Source organism: Populus euphratica, unplaced genomic scaffold, assembly GCF_000495115.2.
Source record: "Populus euphratica unplaced genomic scaffold, PopEup_1.0 scaffold246.1, whole genome shotgun sequence".
Classification (NCBI taxonomy): Eukaryota; Viridiplantae; Streptophyta; class Magnoliopsida; order Malpighiales; family Salicaceae; genus Populus; species Populus euphratica.
In genome coordinates, this window is record NW_011500126.1 from 67722 (window position 1) to 88903 (window position 21182).

A 21182-nucleotide genomic window follows, 5' to 3' on the forward strand; every position below is an offset into this window, starting at 1 on the left:
TGAAATTTAAGATACCCTGAACAGAGTCGACGGTGTAGTTCAATTTAAAAGGAACCACATTCACGCCCTTTGACATGAGAACATGAACAACCTGGCATCTACATCCCAATGAATTAGTTCAACTTTATGATCTGCAATAACTCAATCTCAGAATTGCCAGTCAGTAAATTCAACAGAAAGCGGCTTATCTCGCAAGAATTTCATGATCTGCTTGTGGCTGGTGTTATCTGTCTTTGATTTTCCTTTTCTTTTATGCCCCTGGATTCAGTAATGCGATATTTATAATGAGGAAATAGGTGTGCTAACCTCCATGTCGGCAACCAGTACCAAACACATACTTATTAAAACTTAGATGGTCTAGCGGATTGGTTAATAACCTAGTCGACCCAATCAAGCTACCTACGATATATTTTAAATTTTTTTTTATTCAAGTCCAAATTACTTTTTATTTAAAATATAATCATGATTTTTTATATGGTTAGAGATTTAGACCAAGTTAGTAATTAGAATTGATATGAAAAATCATATTTAGTATAATTGTTTGTCTAATTTTAAGGAATTAGTTAAACAATCAAGAATTGTTTTTTTCTTTTTAAACTTTGTGTCAGCTATTTTTTTAAAATAACCTAGTTGATCCAATCAAGCTACCTATGATATATTTTTAATTTTTTTTATTCAAATAAAAAAATTTTTATTTAAAATAATTTTATTTAAAAAATAGTCATGATTTTTTAGATTTAGACCAAGTTAGTAACTAGAATTAATATGATAAATCATATTTAGTATAATTATTTGTCTAATTTTAAGGAATTAGCCAAACAATCAAGAAATTTTTTTTTCCTTAGACCTTTGAGTTTAAACTTTGTGTCAGTTATTTTTTAAAAATGTACTAAATTAATAGAAAATAAATTGTGTTTTTTTTAATTTTTAATTTTAATGTTTATAATTAATATTTTATATTTTTAAATTATTTTAATACGATAATGTTAAAAATAATTTTGTATAAAACTATTAATTCAATATATTTTTAATTAAAAATTATTTTAAAAACAATTATTGTTATTATTTTTCGCAGAAAAAAAAACCCTCACCTTTACGATACTTTTACCAAAAAAAGGTCCAAATAGAGAAGGTTTCCTAAATTCTCCTCGCACCATCCATTCTTCAATCCGTTGACCTTGACTTCAAAAATATTTAATCCACCGTCCTTTTGTATACTTTTCTGATACACATGCACGTACCCGATTTTTTGCAACGCACGCTGCCCAGATCCCGATTCCATCCAGCTACAGTCATGGCTCTTTTTACCCTTTCAACTGGACCCACCCCTTACTAGATAGAGCAGAGGAACTCACCCTCTCCACTCACCACCTTCAGCATTTCAGCAAACGCTCGCTCTGTCTTCTCTGCAAAGGTAATAATAATTCTCTCTCAATTTCCAATTGCTTCTTGAGTTCCATCTCTTAGGGCTTTATAGAGTTCGAACTTGCTAATTTTTTACTCTGTATTTATGTTTTTTTAACTCGGGATCTTAAGGTTATCGTCGGTGCTGTGTTTATGTACACAAGTTTGTTGTCTACAAGACGCTTGATAATATGATAGAAATTTTCATGCTCTGTATTTTGCTTGATTTTTGACAGAATTGAGTGCTCATATAATAATGCTTAAGGTCCCAGATCACCAGGTTGCGGGTCACCAAGGTGGTCATGGCCAGCCTGGTCCCCTCATTGATGATTCAGGGCGTTTCTACAAGCCTCTTCAGGATGATGACCGGGGCGCGATAGAGGCTGCGTTTTATACCTCCTTCTCGTCGAACACGAGGGTTCCAGATCACATCCGAAGATTCTTTCCTGTTTTTCACGGGACTCAGCTATTAGATGCATCTGATGGATCTAGCCAGCGGCCGCACCTTGTATTGGAGGATGTTGTCTCTGGTCGTTCGCATCCCTCGGTTATGGATGTTAAGATTGGTTCTAGAACTTGGTACCCTGAAGCTTCTGAGGATTACATTCAGCGGTGCTTTGAGAAAGATAGGAAATCTAGCAGTTTGCGTTTGGGGTTTAGGATTTCTGGGTTGCAGTTATACGGAAGTGAAGAGTCTGGGTTGTGGAAGCCGGAGAGAAAACTTGTTCACAATCTTAGCACGGATGAGGTTAGAGTGGTGCTGAAGAAGTTTGTTTCTTCCAATTCGCCAACTGATCCAAATTTGAACCCTGATTGTTCTTTGGCGTCAAGCGTTTATGGTGGTTCTTCTGGGATTTTGGCTCAATTATTGGAGCTAAAGTCATGGTTTGAGGATCAAACCATCTACCATTTGAATTCTTGTTCCGTTCTCATGGTGTATGGAAAAAAGAAAGTGCTAAAAGGAGGGAGTTCAGATGCTGAAGTTAAACTTATTGACTTCGCTCATGTCACAGAAGGCAATGGCATCATTGATCATAATTTCTTGGGTGGGCTCTGCTCTTTGATAAAGTTCATCTCAGAGATTCTTACTAGTCCCGATGAGTGCACAACTAAAGTATATTTGCAGAACTCTGACAACAAAAATGAGGAGATTCTTGCCAGTTCCAATGAGTGCACAACCAAAGTTTGTTTGTAGGACAAGAACAACAATTGAATCCATTGAAGGAATGTAGTATTTCCAATGCTATAATGGTCAGGCTAGTTGACGTTTATGAAACTGTTTTAATGAATTTGCACAACTTATTGATGAATTTTCTTCCCTGCCACCATTCTACTTTTGGCTTGGGAAAGAAAATCAACGACTGTAGACCCTATTGAATTTTATATGCACCCACCACCTATTTTCTCACCTTGTTATTTTGCTAGTTCGATTCTTCTGGCTGGCCAAAGATTTTCTCTAGTTCTTGCTGTGTAGGACAGGATATCCATTCCATTATTGCTGTACATGTTATAACGTGGTTCTTGGTGATGGGAAGAATGATTATTTGCTTGAAAAGAAAGGACAGGGCATGGAAGGAGATGACCCATGGCGACTAGTGAATCGGCGCGTTTGAGTTGGAGAGGCCCATGGCTATGTTGAACAGCGTGCATGTTTATATAGGAAAAGAACGGACGAGTGTTTGGTAATTGGCAGGGCATCTTTTTGAAATTAAACTAGCGAAAATTGCCAGATTATTTAATCACAATTTGCTGTCAAAACCCCTAGGTCATGGGTTGCATTCAGTAGAGCTACTTTGCCTTGCTGCAATGGCAAGAAAGGTTGCTTACGCAGGAAATTCAAATACATACGTAGTTATTTGTTAGTGACTCAGAGATTAAACAGTAGAAACAGTGGGGAACCATCTTGGTTTGTATATTAAGAATTCAGGAAATCCAGCTGACTAATCTTTCTTCTAAGCAATGCCCTTCTTACAGGTTAATCCATTTGAGATCCAGAAGTGAACTCCAAGCCTCGAAAAAATGACTTGTATTTCTTGCAACCTCTAAAAACTGCGTATAAAACAAAGAAAAACATTCACTAACTCCACGATAAGAAACCAGGATGAAATTCACACTTTTCTTCTGCATTTTCTTGTGCCCTTGCATCACTATCTGCTTGGCAGATAGCGATAATCTTCAGGATACTTGCCCAACAGCTACTACAGGCAAGCAAACTGTCTTCATCAATGGCTTCCCTTGCAAGAATCCAAACAGCATCGTTGCTTCAGATTTCAAGTCATCAAAACTGAGTCATCCTGGTGACACAGGCAATTTCTTCCGTTCATCACTTACCCTTGACATGGCTGCGGATTTCCCAGGTCTCAACACTCTCGGCCTCTCAATAGCCAGGACTGACCTTGACGTTGATGGTTTGACCATGCCTCATTCCCATCCAAGAGCATCCGAGATATTCTTCGTTAGCACAGGCGTGGTGTTTGCTGGCTTTTTCGACACTCAAAGCAAACTGTTCTCAAAAACTCTCAAGCCAGGAGAAGTTTTTGTGGTTCCTCAAGGTCTGCTCCACTTTTTCATCAATACTGGCGATGAGGCTGCAGCTGTTTTCTCTGTACTTAATAGCCAGAACCCAGGGGTGGTAAAGATTGCCGATGCAGCGTTTGAGCTTGGTGATGAGGAAATGGTAGATAAACTAGTAAGGAAAATAAAATCTGCCGCTGCCTTGGAGGTCAAAGCATCCGGCATTCAGAATGTGACTCCGACTGACTTTTAACATATTCAGAGTCAGTAATCAGAACATTGTAAGTCATTACATGACATGTGAGCCAAGTACATACCTATTTCTGTGTGTTTTCTATAGTTAAAAGCACACAATTTGCTCAAGAATAATAGCTATGCAGCCGAAAATAATATGACTAGAAATCAAAGAACAAAGGGAGACAAAATTTAACCAGTCCAAAACAAGAACCCTAACAATTTTTTTTATTCAATAATTATTATCCAATTGTCAAAAAAAAGATAACCACCCTTTACAAAAACAGAAAATCAACATACATGAGAAATAAAACAAAATCTAAAATTAAAGCTGGAAATCCAAAATTAAAGAGGAAAATAACAAAACTGACCAAATCACCATCTCTTGGATTCTTTTTGAAGAGCTTTTCCGAACCTGAGCTAAAAAAGTAAGCTGACCCTCTATAAAACAAAACCTACAGAATCTACTAGCAAAATTTAAACGCAATTCAACTCTGAATCAAAAGTTATGATCATATTTGTTAAATAAACAGTTTAGCGCGGCTATATACTATTTCTTGAACTTGAACCTATATATCTGGTTCATAAACATTTGCAACAAATCCGCATCCAAATATTCAAAATTTCCTACATCACTTAGATGAATTTTTTATACAGTGATCTATAAACAAAATCTTGTTTGGAATTCATTCTGAGAAATACTATGTAAGTAAAAAAAAAAAACTGTATACCTTTTTCTTTGATGTTAAAAATATTCCAAGTGATCACTTGCAACTAAATTTTATACACAAATAAATCACTAAAGAAAGATCATAAACAACATTCTCAACGATCACTTGCAACCTTTTGGTCTATTGTTACCCGCGTCTAGAAGTTTTTGAAGTTGCTGAAGATGATGATGATATATTCAAGATCATACAAAGCATAGTGATCAACTCTGGACCGACCTATAAGGTCACCAGCTCTAGAAGCAACCCATAATCAAGAGATACAGCTTGAGGCAGCAATGGAGGATGACAGAGGTCGATCTACTGCAGACACTTTCAATAATATTAAGAAGATAGAGCTTGGGGCATCGACAATTGTAACCTCTGGAATTGGACTATCACAAGTTCAAGAGGAAATAGATTCTTTTGAGTGCTTTGTATTTTATTTTTCAATGATAATTGAAAATCATTTCCCATACCTTGTCTCTGCAAGATATATTCAAAACACAATTGAGAATTACCACTCAAAAAAAATCTCTGCAAAATCATTCCAGCCCACCAATGCAATAGACCAAAGCTTGACTTCAAGCAAGTTAATGAAGCCCAACTTCAAGAGGCTCAAAAGGAAACATAAATGAAAAATAAGGTTCTTCTTACCGTGGGAGAGCATCGTTGTTCCTGGGGAAGAGGCTGATATTCCAACATCCTTCAATTATAAAACATACTAAAATATGCTGGGACCCGTCTCCTCTATTTTTCTCATTAAATTTAGCACCACAATCGGCTTTGTTTTTTTTTTTTCTCAAGAAAATCCCTATCAGCTATATAAACTGTTTTTATTTAAACAAATAAAAAAATGATAAAAAATGAATAAAAATTAAAGAAATGATTATAATAACTGGAAAAAATATCTTTATCTAATAGTAGAAAAACAATGTTATTTATTTTTCAGCTAATTACATATAAAAAGATTAAAAAATTATTATGATCATTAAAAAAAATCGTTTATTGAAGAGAGGAAAACAATATTATTCAATTTCCAAATAATTAAATATGGAAGGATTAAGTGGGGTAAAAAAAATGGAACAAGTTAACCAAAGCTAGTATGATATAAATCTAATTTGTATATTAAAAAGCAAGTTAATCTAGGTTAATCCATTAAACCTGCATCTTAAGTTATGAGGTCGAGATAATTTGATATAAAAAAAATTAAAAAACATTACAAAGGTTTAAAAAAAAAATGATGAATGATGAAATTAAAAAAAAAAACTATAAAAAAATACTAACCCTTGATAACTTTTAAAACACATGATTCAAGTCATCAAATTGAAAGCATCATTCATGGAAAAATTATGAAATCTACTCCCCAATAAATGAAATGTTGAATGATAAAACTAAAAATAAATCATACACAAAGATTCAAAATAAAAAAAATAACAATTAAAAGAATAAAAGTTAAAATCAAAATAAAAAATAAATTAGAAGCAACAATAATCTTTTATTTGAGTGTAAAATTGAAATTAATAAAGCTTTAACAAAAAAAAATAAAAAAATTATGATCAAATTGTAAAAGATAATTTATTATAAATCTGGATTGAATAATGAAATTAAAAACTATCAATAGTTCTATAAAAAGATTAAGGAAGAAAATCAAAAATTAAAAGAATAAAAATCACATAGAAAAAAATAATATATAAAAATTTAGAATTGAAAAATAAAATTAAAAACAAATACAAATTTTATAAAAGAAAAAAAAATTAAAATTAAAATAACAAGAATTAAAGTTGAAATAACAGAAAAAAAAGGATCAACCTCTATTTTTCTAGGAAGTAGAGAAAAAAAAACCTAAAACGGATCATTAGCGACAAAACATCTCACCTCCACTAACATGCGTCACAATATCAAGAAGAGAACGTGATAACATAAAGGTGTTGCATGTGTTATTTAGAGTATGTAAACATGTGCATCGCACACACCATTAATTTTTTATATTAAAAAATAATTTATCAAACCAAAAGATTGAAAGTGCCCTTAATGATATTGAAATTAATTAAAAAAAATTGGTGTAAAGGACTAAAATACCCCTTTATGCATGACTTTTTTTTTTGGATTTTGAAAAAAATTGAAAAAAATATTTATATCCCATATAAATCTTTAATCACTAATATTCAAAACAGATGTGAAATAAAAGGAATTGGTTTTTTCTTTTGGAATACCGTAGATATCCTTTCACCATGTAGTAATGACTAATTAAATAAGTTAATTTCCCAAAGTTTTCTCTTCAACTTCACTTATTTTTTTTAATTTAAGTGATTCAGTGGGTCAATTCACAACTTAGTTAAAATCCAACGACTTTTTTTTTTTTAATTTTTTTAAATGATATTGTTTTTTTTTTTTTAACTTTTAATTGAAAACAACACCATTAAACAAAAACAATTGACCCTATCAACTCTTTAGCTTGTGACTTTACTTGCTTAATCCATCACCCGCATCTTGTCTCGAGTTATGGGTAGAGCCAAGGTTCACAACCATGTTATGTAGGCTGAAAATAAGGAGCAACTTAAGGTTCTCCCATACGCTCAGGCTCCATTTCGCCAATATCCTGCAATATACTGCGTGTATTTTATGGCTTATTAATTAAATTCTCGTTCTATGATCCAAGCTGTCAGAACTCATGAACGCATTTCTTTGTTTGTGCTGGTGTAGAACATGCATACCTTCTCAGTTTCATCTCTGCTCGAAACTTAATACGAATTTTTATGATGCAGTACTAATTATTATCCCTTGATTGTTTTGGGAGATGACAGGAGCCTCACTACCAAGTCTTTGCTGTTGTATATAGAAGCAGCTATGGTATTGGACATGTCTGTTTGATTATGCTTTAAAATGTCCAGGACGTTGATGGGAAAGTTCAATTCTGGATGAGACAGCAAGAAAATATCATAGATAATAAACCTGGTTTGAGTTACTCGTTGAGCCGGTAAACTTGGATTAATAAAAATAACATTATTATATTTTTTTTTGTTTTTTTTTAAATTAAATCGGGTTTTAATATGATTAATTAGATTAGATTGGGTTAACTCCAAAATAAATCTTTTTTATACTTAATTTGAGTTAAGAGGGAAGCTGGATGGAGAAAGGCTGGATTTATTAACTCTAGAAAATATAATGATTGAATAGCAGGAAAACTAATCATTCAAGGAAGTTATTAAATCAGAAATGGCTGGTATCATTACATACTACTAATCAATCTTATTAAAATAAGTTCACTCTTCTATCCAAAAAAAGAAGAAGCTCACATTTACTTCCCTTGTGTATAGAGATAGGTTAGTAATAAGCATGGCATTTCGTCATGCTCACGCAATTTTCTTATATTTCCCAACTTTTATGGTGGGTGCTCCCCCATCTACCATAGCACTATCTTTATACATCGATATTCTATTCATGGTCCTGGAGCAGACTTGATAAAGAAAGCATTATGACAAACATTATGGTCAAATTGCAGGTGGGCCAAAATCTTTGGACGTGAGGGATAGTGCGATCAGAGTGGATTGAGCTCGAGAGGACTAGTCTTGCGTGTTTCTGCTCTTTTTTATCCATCGAAGCTTAGTTAGAAGTTTTCTTTGTGAAAATCAAACTTGGTGCTGGTCTTGTGAGAGAAATCCAAGGCTAGTTGGCGCAGCTCTTTTGTCAATGCTGGTGCCCCGCAGTAAAACACTCCTGCAATTGTGAATACACACAGATATCTCAATTTTCATTTCTAGAAGTGATGAATAATGCATGGCATGGATCCTGTGGGAAGGATTTGATTTGTTGTCCTCAGCAAAAACAATAGTCTGCCCATATCTTTCTTTTCTGGTACCAGTATCTCTCAAATTTCTAACCTGGACCCAGTAAAAGCACCTGCTTTCACATTAATATACCTTTTTCATCTTCTTTTTGAGGAAGTGACAGTGTAAAGAAAGATTACTTTTCAAGCACAGAGAAGATTTTTACTCTTAAGAGCGAAGGACTTGAATATGCAAAAACTCTGAACTAGTTCAAGCAATATGGAAGATTTAGTGCTGGATCTTGGCAAAAACAACACATAATAAACTATAGGATTAGAGAGGTGCTCTTACCAACTCTAGAATCAGGGTGGTTAAGCGCAGTGCGCTTGTAGACATTACGCCAATTAGGCTTGGCGAAGTGAGACTTGACTCGTGTGCCAGAGACGATGTCCACACCATTCTTGGCATGATTTATGGATTGAAGCATGGCAATTAGAGCAGACCTTGCGTCACCCTCTTCATAAACACTGGTACAATAGTTGTGAAGCTCTATAACATGGTTATGGTCTTGCTCAGCCACCTCATTCATCACCCCTTTAAACCAGTCAAAGGACCCTTGCTCTCTTGTCACCCAATAGAAGTATGCTCGCCTTGTCTTGAAGTTTTCTTTTCTTTTTTGCGTATTAGGACTTGGGATTTTAGTTGATGGGCTATTGCCTAGTCCACCAGTACCATTTTCTACTGCATTTTCTTCTTCCTCGATCGCCCTAATGTTACTCACTATGTCCTTCACAATGCTGATCATTGGGGTTGCTCCAATTCCTAGACCAACAAGCAATACGACCTCATATTTTTTGTAGTCCTGTGCTGGTGCTCCATATGGCCCGTCAATCAAGACTCTTGGCAAACTGTTCATGGGATAAAAAATCAATACATCACTGTGTACAACCTAAACGAGAAACATTTTTTTCAAGGCAGACATCATTTTGGCTAGAGAAAAGCCACACGATAAAGTAAAATTTGCAGGCCATGCTTGCACATCCACATCTTGTGGGTGGACGTTAATCACATGTCTTTTTCAATGATGTGACAAGCTGTCCTTGATGACAAGATTCATCTCATCTGTAATTATCCACTCAGCGTATAATAATGTGTAGTCACTTGGATTTTGGACGCACAGAATCTTTGTAAACACAGTTGGCTGTTCGTGGCTGGACTAATTAAGTGCATGGACAAGTATTTTTCAGACTTGAATTTGTTGAATAACACGGTAAACTTGCTCTCTCTTTTGTCAATGATATTGCTAATTAAATTATCTTGTATTCTGGTGTGGTAAAGAGAAATGATGCAAGAGATAACTCTGAAATGGACAGCATCTCATACTTTCAATCCGAAGCAGGATTGGAGGTACAAATAATAGAAAAGCTAAAGGAAAACATATTCCAAGTGAAACCAACCATGATTGGTCTGGTGGTCCTCTCATTTACTCGGTTGTTTTCCTTCCACTGATGCCTTTTGCAAGTTAGGCTACAAACAGTAGACTATAACTGTACTCCACTGCTCTATATTTATGAAAGTAAGCTAGATCATCTAGCAGCCCTTGATAGAGTGCTTGGATGAAAACAAAGGTCATACCAGCAAGTAGCCAAGACACACAGAAAGTGATGCAAGCACTTGCTCTACTAAGGTAGGTAAACAGCACTGAGGTTGTCGTATCCCACCACCTAATATTCGCTCTGGAATGAGATGTTTGACCTAATGTAATGCTTGTAAAGTATTTGCAAACCAAGATATCCTAGCCCTCTACAGGGATTCCTTTCTTTGAAATGGTTATAATATCATCATTCATGAACCTCGTTAATATTTTTCTTTTCCCAGCATTTATACGTGAGCAGAAAATATCATTTCTCCGGTTAAAAATTAAAGCTTACTTTGGGTTGTGTCCTTGGATGCAATCAGCTCTGAGAAGTCCACTCTTCCCATCAGGAGGTGGCTGACATACCTGGCAAAATTAAGAAATGCATCAGGCAATTAGCCACAATTAGCGGCACTGAAAGTTCAATGGAAACATATGGTTAAAAAAAAGTCAGCGAGAAGATTAATTTGAGTCTACTTTTTTAAAGTATCTTTTAGAATCATGGAATGAACAAGAACAAGATACTATGTAGTATAGCTTTGTTATCTAGAAGAATGACAGATGCACTCGTCAGAAAACAAACCTCTGAGAACACTGTTCGAAGCTGCCTTGTCCAATCACCGAGAGTTCTGATGTGCACACTGAGGTAGTCATCTCCAGGGGCTGAAGTAATAGAAAATGGGTGCCTGTAGACATGTGATTTCCCATGAGTAAAGCAATGACAACAACATTCTTTGAAGTGTTTACAGATGGACAGAATATGGAGTGGCAATATTTTGAAGTCACCAACCATTCAAATGGAGAGACAGCAGCACAGTTGACAAACATGTATTGCCCACTCTTGTATCTAAATCCTTGAGGCTTTGACATGTGCAGTGCCAAGACATTTCCAGGGTAAATTGCCACCTTCAGAACCACCAGAAGAACATTAGCACAGCTTCTAAGATTCTTTTAGAAACAAAAGTTTGCGTTGAAATGGTTAAAATTAATTACTTTTTGTATCGTAACAGCCTTGATGCTAGATCTCAGTGCTCTAATCAATCTTTCACTGCCGTAAAGTATCACAGGAACTGCCAAGTACATCCAGGTCTGCCAATGGAGTTGGAGGTTTAAGTCGGGCTAATTTCAATGTATTGAAAAAGAATGTATGACAACTGAGAGGTACATACCGTCTTCTTATACCATTTATGAGTCAGGTAGAGGTAATAACCATGGACGACGAGCAGGGTGTAGACGATGACGAAGAGATGGTGAGAATACCAAAATGCATTAAAACCAGTGAGTTTCTTGAGCCATGTTGGCAAATTGAGCTTATTACGTCTGAACCAAGGGGTGGCTAGGGTGAAGGCTATGGCCATCAACACAACCATTGCGATCCCGGTTACTCCTTCCTTTGACTAGGGGGAAGGCTATGGCCATCAACACAACCATTGCGATCCCGGTTACTCCTTCCTTTGACTTAACAAAATGCCAGTAACTTGAAGGTTGATCCCCGAAAAATTGCTGCATAAGCTCCCACTTTTCTTCACTTGCTTGAAGTAGACGAGGGAAGTCGCAGGCTAAATGTGAGATCCCATGGATACCAACTCCCACTGCAATCCCCACTGCTATCACCTAAACATGAACACCACCATTAGCTCTTTTTTTTTTGCTTCCAATGTAGTAGACATTAAGTGTAGATGCTAGATAGTACCTTGTGGAAATTGAGATTGTCGTCAAAAGGAACCACAATGCCAAGTTTGGTCTTGTTCCTGAGCCAGGTGAGGGTGTTTCGGCAGACAGGTAGTAAAATTAGAGCCATATTCAGTTTGAGTGTCTCTGCTGCTCCCTTGGCCGCGCATACACAATGGCCCATTACCTCATACGCCTCTCTTCGTCGATATTGTATATACTTGTATGCAAATAAACTAGCCATGACAACAATCCACAGAGCCATTACCCAAACTCTTTGCCAGTTGTCTAATAAGAAATATTTTGTGCTTCTACACCATCTGTTTAACGGGTTGCTATCCAACGTAGGCTTAAGCTTCTGGCTTAGCATATGGCTCAGGTTTCGGCTTTCTCCTCTTACAGAGTGGTTTGATCCTTGCAATAGAAGCATTTCCAGGTTCTCTATCTGTTTTTTTTTTTTGGAACAAGAATTATGCATAATTAATGACAGTATCAACAGCCTGCACAGCAGACCCTCAACACAATAATAATGATTTCAACTTGTGGTTTATTACCAAGATGTATCCATGATTTTCTGGATCCAATTCTTCCATGATCAATGCTGCATATTCCTCAGCTTGCATCTGGATATTTGACAGTTTATTTGCAGAAGCACTAAGGGTGATGATCTGTGTATATAAAATTCCGAATTATCATAGCCCAAATCTTTTTCGGACATAAAGCATATACTTTGATTCAAGACGAAGGGGTAAAACCAAAGAATTGTTTAGTAAGGCATTCAAAAGACGGTACCTCTCTGACTTCCTCTTCTGTGATTCTACCATCAGCATCTTTATCCACCCTGCATTTAACATCACTTGGCATAAGTTTCAGCTTGAAAATCAATACAAGGTGGTGAAGGATTTTTCATTAAAATGAAAGACAATCTCTGATCATTTACATGTCAAAGAAAGTTTGGAGCCTGGAGTCAAAACTTTGATTGGAAATCTGATCCCAGAATTCCCTCAGCTCAGCTTTACTGATCGAATCACAGTGCATATTCCGTTTCCTAGCCAGTGCATTAAACAACTCTCCTGCAAAGTCTTTTGACTCCTTCATTCCTGTCATTGCACAAATTTACAAAGATTCTTCAAAACTCGAAACTAACTATAGGAAATTACATGTAGTCCAGACATTAACATATATACAAGGGAGGTGAATTCACGTAGAATTACCTATACATTCACAGAATCGTGCACGAGGAAGCAAGCCATCAGTAGAAGCAGTAATTTCATCGAATCGCTTCTCCACAGCAGCCCATCCTGCCCCACCATCAGTCTTGCTGATAAACTTAAGTCCTTTTAAAGCATGAGCCGCTGCAGATTTACTCCTGTCGAGGCGACCAGGAGGAGGCCTCTTCGAGAATGAAGCCAACCGCTTTATTTCATGAGAAACCTGTCTAATTCTTGCTGAAGCAGTTCTCACAAGATTGGAAGCAGATCTTTTCTCTAGACCTTTGGCAAGTAATGCCATCTCAGGATCTTCCTCAACACCATTCGCAGCTTTAACACTGTGTACAGCCACAGAATCATTTCGGACATCAAGGGTGATCTCCACGTATTGTTCATCTTTGGATGTGGTCGTGCCTGCTATGCTAAACCTTGCACTCTTTCTTCCTGGTCTTTTATTAAGAGGTCCACTCAATGGACCACTGTAAGCTAACCTTTCGCTCCCTGACATCTCTGAATCAGAGTGATGATCTTCTCTACCCATATCTTGCATCTTAGAGACAGATTTAAACAAGTTAAGTTGTTTCAAGCTCTCTTGATGTATTCAGTTCTAGACTCACCAGAATTCTAGAGTATGTGACAGTTTTACAGAAGCAACAAAAACAAAAACCAACTGCTTTAAAGCTGAATTCTGGCGGATTGCTGTGAAGAAAGAACGTGGAGACACACAGAGGGATTTTTTCTCCCACCCTCTATGAGTGTTGGGTCTGTTAACTTCTGTCCTAAAGTGAGCCATTACCCGTTATATAAATAATCACTTGTAGAGGTTGTATGTCACTATTGACAGAAAGACAGGTATATGAATATACAAAAAAACCTATGATGTCAGGTAATGACGTTTAGATAACATAATCATTGTTCTTAGGAAAGAAACTTCACAATAATCGCATTGAAAAGAAAAGAACTTGATGAAACTGACGAACGAGTTATATATTAAAATTTTTAGAGAAAATTTTTTATAAAAAATGAAAATACAATCAAAATATTCAATTTTTGTTTTGCATGTCTTCGCTTGCTAAAATGATATTACAACATTTTATATAAAAAAAATAAAAAACCCTAGTGATACTGAATAAAAAAATAAACTAAAAAATTAGTTTTTGTTCAAATAGAAAAAAAAAATTGGAGTAAAAATAAAAAATATATATATTTTCTAAAACAAGCTATTACATTAGTTTTTCTAGATTAAAACGAACTCGTCTAGTTCTACAAACAAGATTTTAAATGACAAAAAATTGATGCAAACAAAAACAATACATAAATTTCTAGATGCTATTTTTTTAAGAGGGAATCTCTTCATTTTTTTATATACAAGCATGTTCTATTATGCAATATTTTTCAGCCATAATTGTTGTACAACACATGGCAAAGCAAAATAATCATAAAAAATTATTGAATAACGTAGATGTAAGCAAAGAGTAACAAAATTTACTACATGTCAAGACCCTTGAAAAGATCAAAGATACTAAAGATACAGGGAGACAACCAAAATATTAATTTTTTTTTATTTATATTTGTATTTTTCAAAAGGTTATTATAACTATTTATATAGAAAAACTAGAAAATTCTAATAACACCAAGTGAAAAAATTTCTCTTCAAATAGAGAAAAAAAATAAAAAAGCATTATAATAAGAAATAGAAAAACAAAAATAAAAAAGTGTATATTTTCTTAAAAAAACTATTACATCAATCTTTTCAGGTTGGAAGGAACTTGCCCTCGAGTTCAGTATTCAATTAAAAGCTATCATTTATCAAGAACATTATTTTGTACATGGATCACTCCATTAAAGGTATTTATCATCTTGGTATGAGTCATCTTATTATGAATTACTAACACGATATATTTGAATGGATCGTCTCATTGCAAGTCTCACAACTAGAATTTCAAATAATAACAATTAGCATAGAAAAAACAACACACTAATTTTTAAAAATTTGTTTTTCTAATAGGGAATCTCCATACCCTGTCATGTATAATATAAGTATAAGTACATTATATTATACAACAGCTTTTAGTCATGATCGTTATACAACACATAGTAAAGCAAAATAACTATTAAAAATTGTTAAATTTTAATATTAATTATCATGGACAAGAGTGAAGGATATTAAATTTGTCACTTGTCAAAACCCTTGAATGCAAAAAAACACTATAAATATTAGGAGACAACTAAAATAGTTAATTTTTTATTTATTCATGTCTCCACTTGCTAAAATTTTATTAAAACCCTTTATATAATAAAGCTAGAAAACTCTAATAATATTGAATAGAAAAAAATAAACTAGAAAAAAATATTCTCTCCAAATAGAAAAAATCTAAAAAAGTATCATAATAAAGAAAAAAAAGATGTTTATTTTCTTAAAAAAACTCATTATTTAAAAAAATTAAGTCTTTGTGAAATTACTATGTCACAAAAATTTCACTCTCACCGAATGATTTTTTTGTCATTTTACTTTGTTTTCAATGTAAATTTCAAAGGTATTCAAGAATACTATCATAAATTACATTTATTTAATATAATTAAAAAAAAACTATGTTGGCACGTGCGACGCATGTGCGTCCATGCCATTAATAGGCAGCGCGTAAGATGTTGTTCAGCCACCAAACAGTTTTTCTAGACAAAGTTTGAAAGGTCTTAGCATCTTTGATCGGATGAGGCAACGCATGTGCCACCATTCATGACGAATTGGTGCCTACGACCATATATTTTTCCACTTTTCTTCTCTCTCCCCTCCAAGACTTTTGCACCAACCCCTTAAAAATTCAAGAAAAGCCTTTCAATTTTTTTTTTATTTTCATATTAGGTCCCTTTTTTATTTTGAATAATTTATAAAATTGGCATGTTTTTTCAATTTCATCCCTCTTAATTTTATTTTTATCTTTTAGATTTTATTCTTATTGTTTTACTTACTATTTTGTTTTTGTTTTGAGTCATTTTTTAAATTGATTTTGTTTTGTGATTTCTCCCTCCTTTTCTTTCTTTTTTTCTATCAAATTTAATTCATGTTCTTTTTATCACTAATTTTTTGACCTAGAAATGTTTTTATTTGGAATTATTTTTTAAATTAAGTATGATTTATAATCCCTTCTTTGTGTTTTTTTTCCTATCAAATCTAATTCCTATTATTTTAATTAATAATGTTTTTCTTTGATAAGTTCTTTAAATTCACTTACAATCAACTTTTTAATAAAAAGATAGTATGGTGTGGGTGTGATCCTCTTCGGAGGGCGATGAACAATTTGCCTTCTCATTTATTCAATGAAAAAAACTTTACCCTCTTGCTATGAGTTCCTGTAGACGTCTCCCTGTGCTTAGAATGGAAAAAACGTGTAAGGAAATTAATCAATCTTTGTCTTATTGATACGACTAATTGCAAATTCTTGCAGCATTAACCTGATGAAAAATGTGTCCGTCATGTAGCAGTAAAGTCACATGCACAATCCTCAAACCCCTTGGATTCCTTTTAACAGTATCCTTCCTTCTGTGGTAAGGTAAAAAAAATGTGGAGAGTGGAGACTCCAACATGATACATCTCACCTGTCTTGCTTCTTGCAATATTACCACCCGACAAATAATTCATGTATGGTAAGGAAAACTATAGGTTTTAAATAGAAATAAATTCTAGAAACAAGAAGAAACTGGGGTTTTAAGCAGTCCTATACCCAGCCTATATTTAATTTAACTATGTATTAGTGCTATTAAACATGAGCCGGGTGTGTTAAAAAACACTGGAATGATTTAAAAAAAATAAATTAAAATGAAGTTTTTATATTTACTCGGATCAACAGGATGGAGTTACCGACTTGGTTTTATAACTTTGCTGTATATATTCCTGATCGGTGGCTTCTGCAAATTTACATGTGCTAAGAAAAAACATTCCACTGGATGCACAAGCAGAGGAATGGCCACCACTTCCTAACCGCGTGTGAGTGTTAAAGATGGTCAAACATGGTGTCTTCCATATTGTGGTTAAACCATACATAGCAAGCATGGTAAGACCATTATTTTCTTTCTAGGGCTTTGACAGCAAAGTTGATGGAGACCAATTTCCTTCAAAATAATTTCTTCAAGGCCACATATCGCTATCATTCCCCCTTGGGTGTTAGCAAGGACCATCTCATTGTCCGCATGGATTCTAGAGGGCCAGCTGATTATTTCGCATAGATTGGTCGGAAAATACGGTGATTGTTGTTATCAGTCAAACTTGGTTGGCGTCATCAAGGTGGATCCCAAAACTAAAAATGAACCTGCAAAAAGCCTAGCCCTAATGGAAGATTGCCACTCTAGATGTTGATGGAGTAGCAAAACGCGTTATAGCCAGATTTGATTGTAAGCTGAGCTCTCCAGATCTTGTGGAATGGCAGACACTTGTTATTTTGAACCGTGCAAGTTGATTTTTATCCTACTTATTAATCATGCACTGTTCCAAGAGTTTCATTTCAAATTTTTTTAGTGTTAACCTAGCTAAACTCAGGTAAAATAGTACATCAACTCATGACCAAGTTAATACAAACAAACTTGAATGATCTATGACATCGTTTTTATTTTAATAATTTTTTTAAAAATATAAATAATATTATTTTCGATAAACTAATTAACTTAAATTAATATGATACATGATTTAATAATCATATCCTAAACCGAGTTAAATAACGGTCAAGTTTGACTATGAGAAATTTTATAAAATCCCATTTATAGCTCTCCCGGATATGTAATTAAGTAAATTAATCCATTAACATACAATAGTTAACACAAACACTTGTGCACATACATACAAAATGGTATAAATGGCCAAGTTGTTTCATTTGGGATTGCATATGGAATGTATCCTTTCCCATTTCTTGAACAATGTTGTTCGGTCTAACAATAATAAAGAATAGCTTTGGAGTTATAAATCTCGAGAATATTTGACCTAATTAGGAAATGGACATGCTTCCTACCTTGTCATTTACAGTTCAACTCCAAGATCTGTCCATGAAAGCCTATTTTCCCTATGATTTCTTTTCTCAATCTTAATGGATGCATGAATGTTTGCCTGTTGGATCAAAAGAAACTCAATTTGATATGCCTGAACTGGCACAAGACAAGAATACTCTGATCATCAAATAAAATAAAATAAAAAGGGGCGTTTATGGACGCGAGAACTGCCTTAGTCAGCAGGTACATTCAAGCTAAAAACCTTGGCATGAACATTTGAACAGTTCTGGCAGTAGGTGAAGACCCTCGACCGTCCATGGCGCATCACAGTAAGGAATTAATAAAGATCCTAGCAAGGCAGTTGGTGAAGACCCTCGACCGTCCATGGCGCATCACAGTAAGGAATTAAAAAAGATCCTAGCAAGGGGAAACATGCATTCAAAATTGAGTTTGACGAGCACAAACGCGGCTTTGATTTATTGGGTAGACGAAATGGGCATTTTTGGCTAAGAAACATATCTCATTTATTCAACTTTAGACTTTTAATGTATATATGTCTGTGTCAAGAAAATAATAATAGAAAATTACTCGTACCTCACCCTTCATGATGCCTATTAGAATATCACTAGCAAATTAGTCCTCAAGATACTAAGCCTTTACTAATTTATCACCAACTTTTCATGGCACGGCATTGTAGTAGTCTATTAATATACATGAGGAGATCAAAATTAACTGGATTAATTTATTAAATCTGAGATATATATTATAAAAATTTAATAATTAAATATAAAAAATTTAATATTAATAAACTAAAATAAATAAATAAAATTAATTAAAAAAACAAAAAAACTTTGGGTTAACTCATCAAATCAAATTAACCTGTTAAACCTGAGATCTTTGTCATGAAAGTTTAATAACTAAATAAAACAATTTAACATTAATAAAATAAATAAACAAAAAAATAGATGTGTTAATCCAGAATTAACTAGGTTAACCTATGAAACCTGAGATATGTCTCATGAAAATCTGATAACTAAACAAAAATAAATTTAATATTAATAAACTAAAATTAATTAAAAAAATAATTAAAAAATATGAGTTAACTCGTGAAATGAAGTTAATCTGTTAAACTCGAGATCAGTGTCATAAAAATCTGATAATTTAATAAAAAAAATATTAATATTAATAAACTAAATTAAACAAAACAAAATTTGTTAAAAAAAGAAGAAGCTAAAGGCATCAAAAACAAAAAAAAAAAACAAAAAAAAAACTTAAAAAAAAAACAGCTCATGTTTCACTCTAAATTACCACAGTAAAAAACTGAATAATTTTAGTTTATTAGATAATGGTTAACTATTTGTGCCCTAAGGAATCTCTACATTGCATGCATGTCTTCAATAATTGCTTGCATAGTTTAAGCAAACATTTATAAGGTAGCATGTGGCTTGTATGCCGATGCTCGAGTGTAGCGAGGGGAGCAGCGAAGCAGAACGACGAAACTGTTTTTTTGAGATTTAATATTTTATTTTAGTTGCCAGGGATAATTAATATGGTGGCGTGCCGGTACAATAAAGAGCTATTATTAAAAAATATTAATTTTTCTTGAATAACTAAAATTTCTTGGACGGTTTAGAATATACTATAAATATAATAGAAAATAAAGACTTTTTATTTTTATAAATATAGACACATTTTTAAATCATGATATATATATATATATATATAAACAAAGTCTTTCCCTCACTATATTTTTTTCAACATTGCCACACCACATTTTCTTTCCCTCCAATATAAACAAATTCATGAGCAAATGCCAGATGCCTGAAGACTGCATTATACAGCACAATTAAAATGAAGCACATCTCAAACCCAATCACATATATTATTAATCCTGATTATTTTTATGTTTTAAAAATAATTTTTTAATTTTAAATTAATATTTTTTTAGTGTTTTAAAATTATTTTAATTAATGATATTAAAAATAATATTTTTTAAAATAAAAAAAATATTATTTTGATATACTTTCAAGTGAAAATCACTTTAAAAAATAATCGCAATCACACTTCAAAATACTTTCAAGTGAAGTGGAAGTAATTTTTTTTAAATATATTTTTTTGAGAAATTTATTAAAATAATATATTTTTTTATTTTTAAAAAAATTATTTTTGATATCATTATATTAAAATAATTAAAAAAATACTTTTAAACTTAAAAATAATTTAACTTTTTAAAAAACATGATGATTTCATTTCTAAACATTGTGCAAAAGCAAACAAAATCATGCCCCGTAGTCTTTGGTACTATAACACATGATTTTCAAAATTATTTTTTAATTGAAAATTTATTAAGATAATATATTTTTTTATTTTTAATATCTAAATATTAAAACCATTTAAAAAATACTTTAAAAAATTCATTATTTTTTAAATAAAAAATAACTTTAAAAAATAACAAACACTCTTCAACTTCACTCTCTCTAGGAGCTCAAGTAACACAAATACCATGATGGCATCAAAATTTTCCTCGAAAAGAGAACAATTGAGACTAAACAAGACGAGTAAACTCTATTTAAATTCAAGTCACCCCTCTCATTTTGGCTCCTTTCTCCACGATATAGTCATACAACCACCAACATATCATTTAAAAATAGCATCACTAAAGACTACCAATAATCTCATCAATTCATGATAAATGACTATTCATAGATCTTCTAAATTTTCTGCAACACTTTAATTATGATATTAAAGTTTTAGTAGATTCATTAAGGCTTTGAGGGCAGGATGAGCAGGTGGGTCGACTTTAATTAAAATTTAAAATAATTTTATTTTAATAAAAATAAATGATTATTTTCACGAGCATAATCAAGATCATGCCCCCGAGTCGGTTTAACAAGTTGACTCATTGAGTTATGTCGGGCTGACCTGCATGAAAAATGAGCATTGATAGGGACTGAACAGATTAACGTAAGCCCAGATATGTCAAAGCAGAAACAATACGCATCTCCACAAGCCCATTACTCATACCGAAAAAAAACGACACCACCTTTAACAGCCAACG

At 33.5% G+C, this 21182-nt stretch overlaps 3 protein-coding genes across 3 annotated transcripts; 2 read left to right on the forward strand and 1 right to left on the reverse strand.

The window, feature by feature from the left end:
• The first annotated feature begins 1262 nt into the window (after positions 1–1262).
• Positions 1263–2812, forward strand: LOC105110248 (inositol polyphosphate multikinase alpha-like). The gene is made up of 2 exons (XM_011005227.1): positions 1263–1414; positions 1641–2812. The coding sequence occupies exon 2, from the start codon at positions 1661–1663 to the stop codon at positions 2597–2599; it is 939 nt and encodes a 312-aa protein (XP_011003529.1). The 5' UTR covers positions 1263–1414; positions 1641–1660; the 3' UTR covers positions 2600–2812.
• Positions 2813–2913: 101 nt separating this feature from the next.
• Positions 2914–4348, forward strand: LOC105110249 (germin-like protein subfamily 3 member 4). Its single transcript, XM_011005228.1, has one exon. The coding sequence runs from the start codon at positions 3506–3508 to the stop codon at positions 4169–4171; it is 666 nt and encodes a 221-aa protein (XP_011003530.1). The 5' UTR covers positions 2914–3505; the 3' UTR covers positions 4172–4348.
• Positions 4349–8048: 3700 nt separating this feature from the next.
• Positions 8049–13942, reverse strand: LOC105110250 (respiratory burst oxidase homolog protein C-like). Its single transcript, XM_011005229.1, has 13 exons — positions 13151–13942; positions 12877–13036; positions 12729–12777; positions 12491–12604; positions 11959–12381; positions 11718–11879; positions 11435–11656; positions 11259–11354; positions 11056–11171; positions 10849–10951; positions 10561–10631; positions 8981–9537; positions 8049–8579 (listed from the first exon to the last, which is right to left on the reverse strand). Exons 1-13 carry the CDS (start codon positions 13695–13697, stop codon positions 8470–8472), a joined length of 2730 nt encoding a protein of 909 aa, XP_011003531.1. The 5' UTR covers positions 13698–13942; the 3' UTR covers positions 8049–8469.
• Between the last annotated feature and the right edge of the window lie 7240 nt (positions 13943–21182).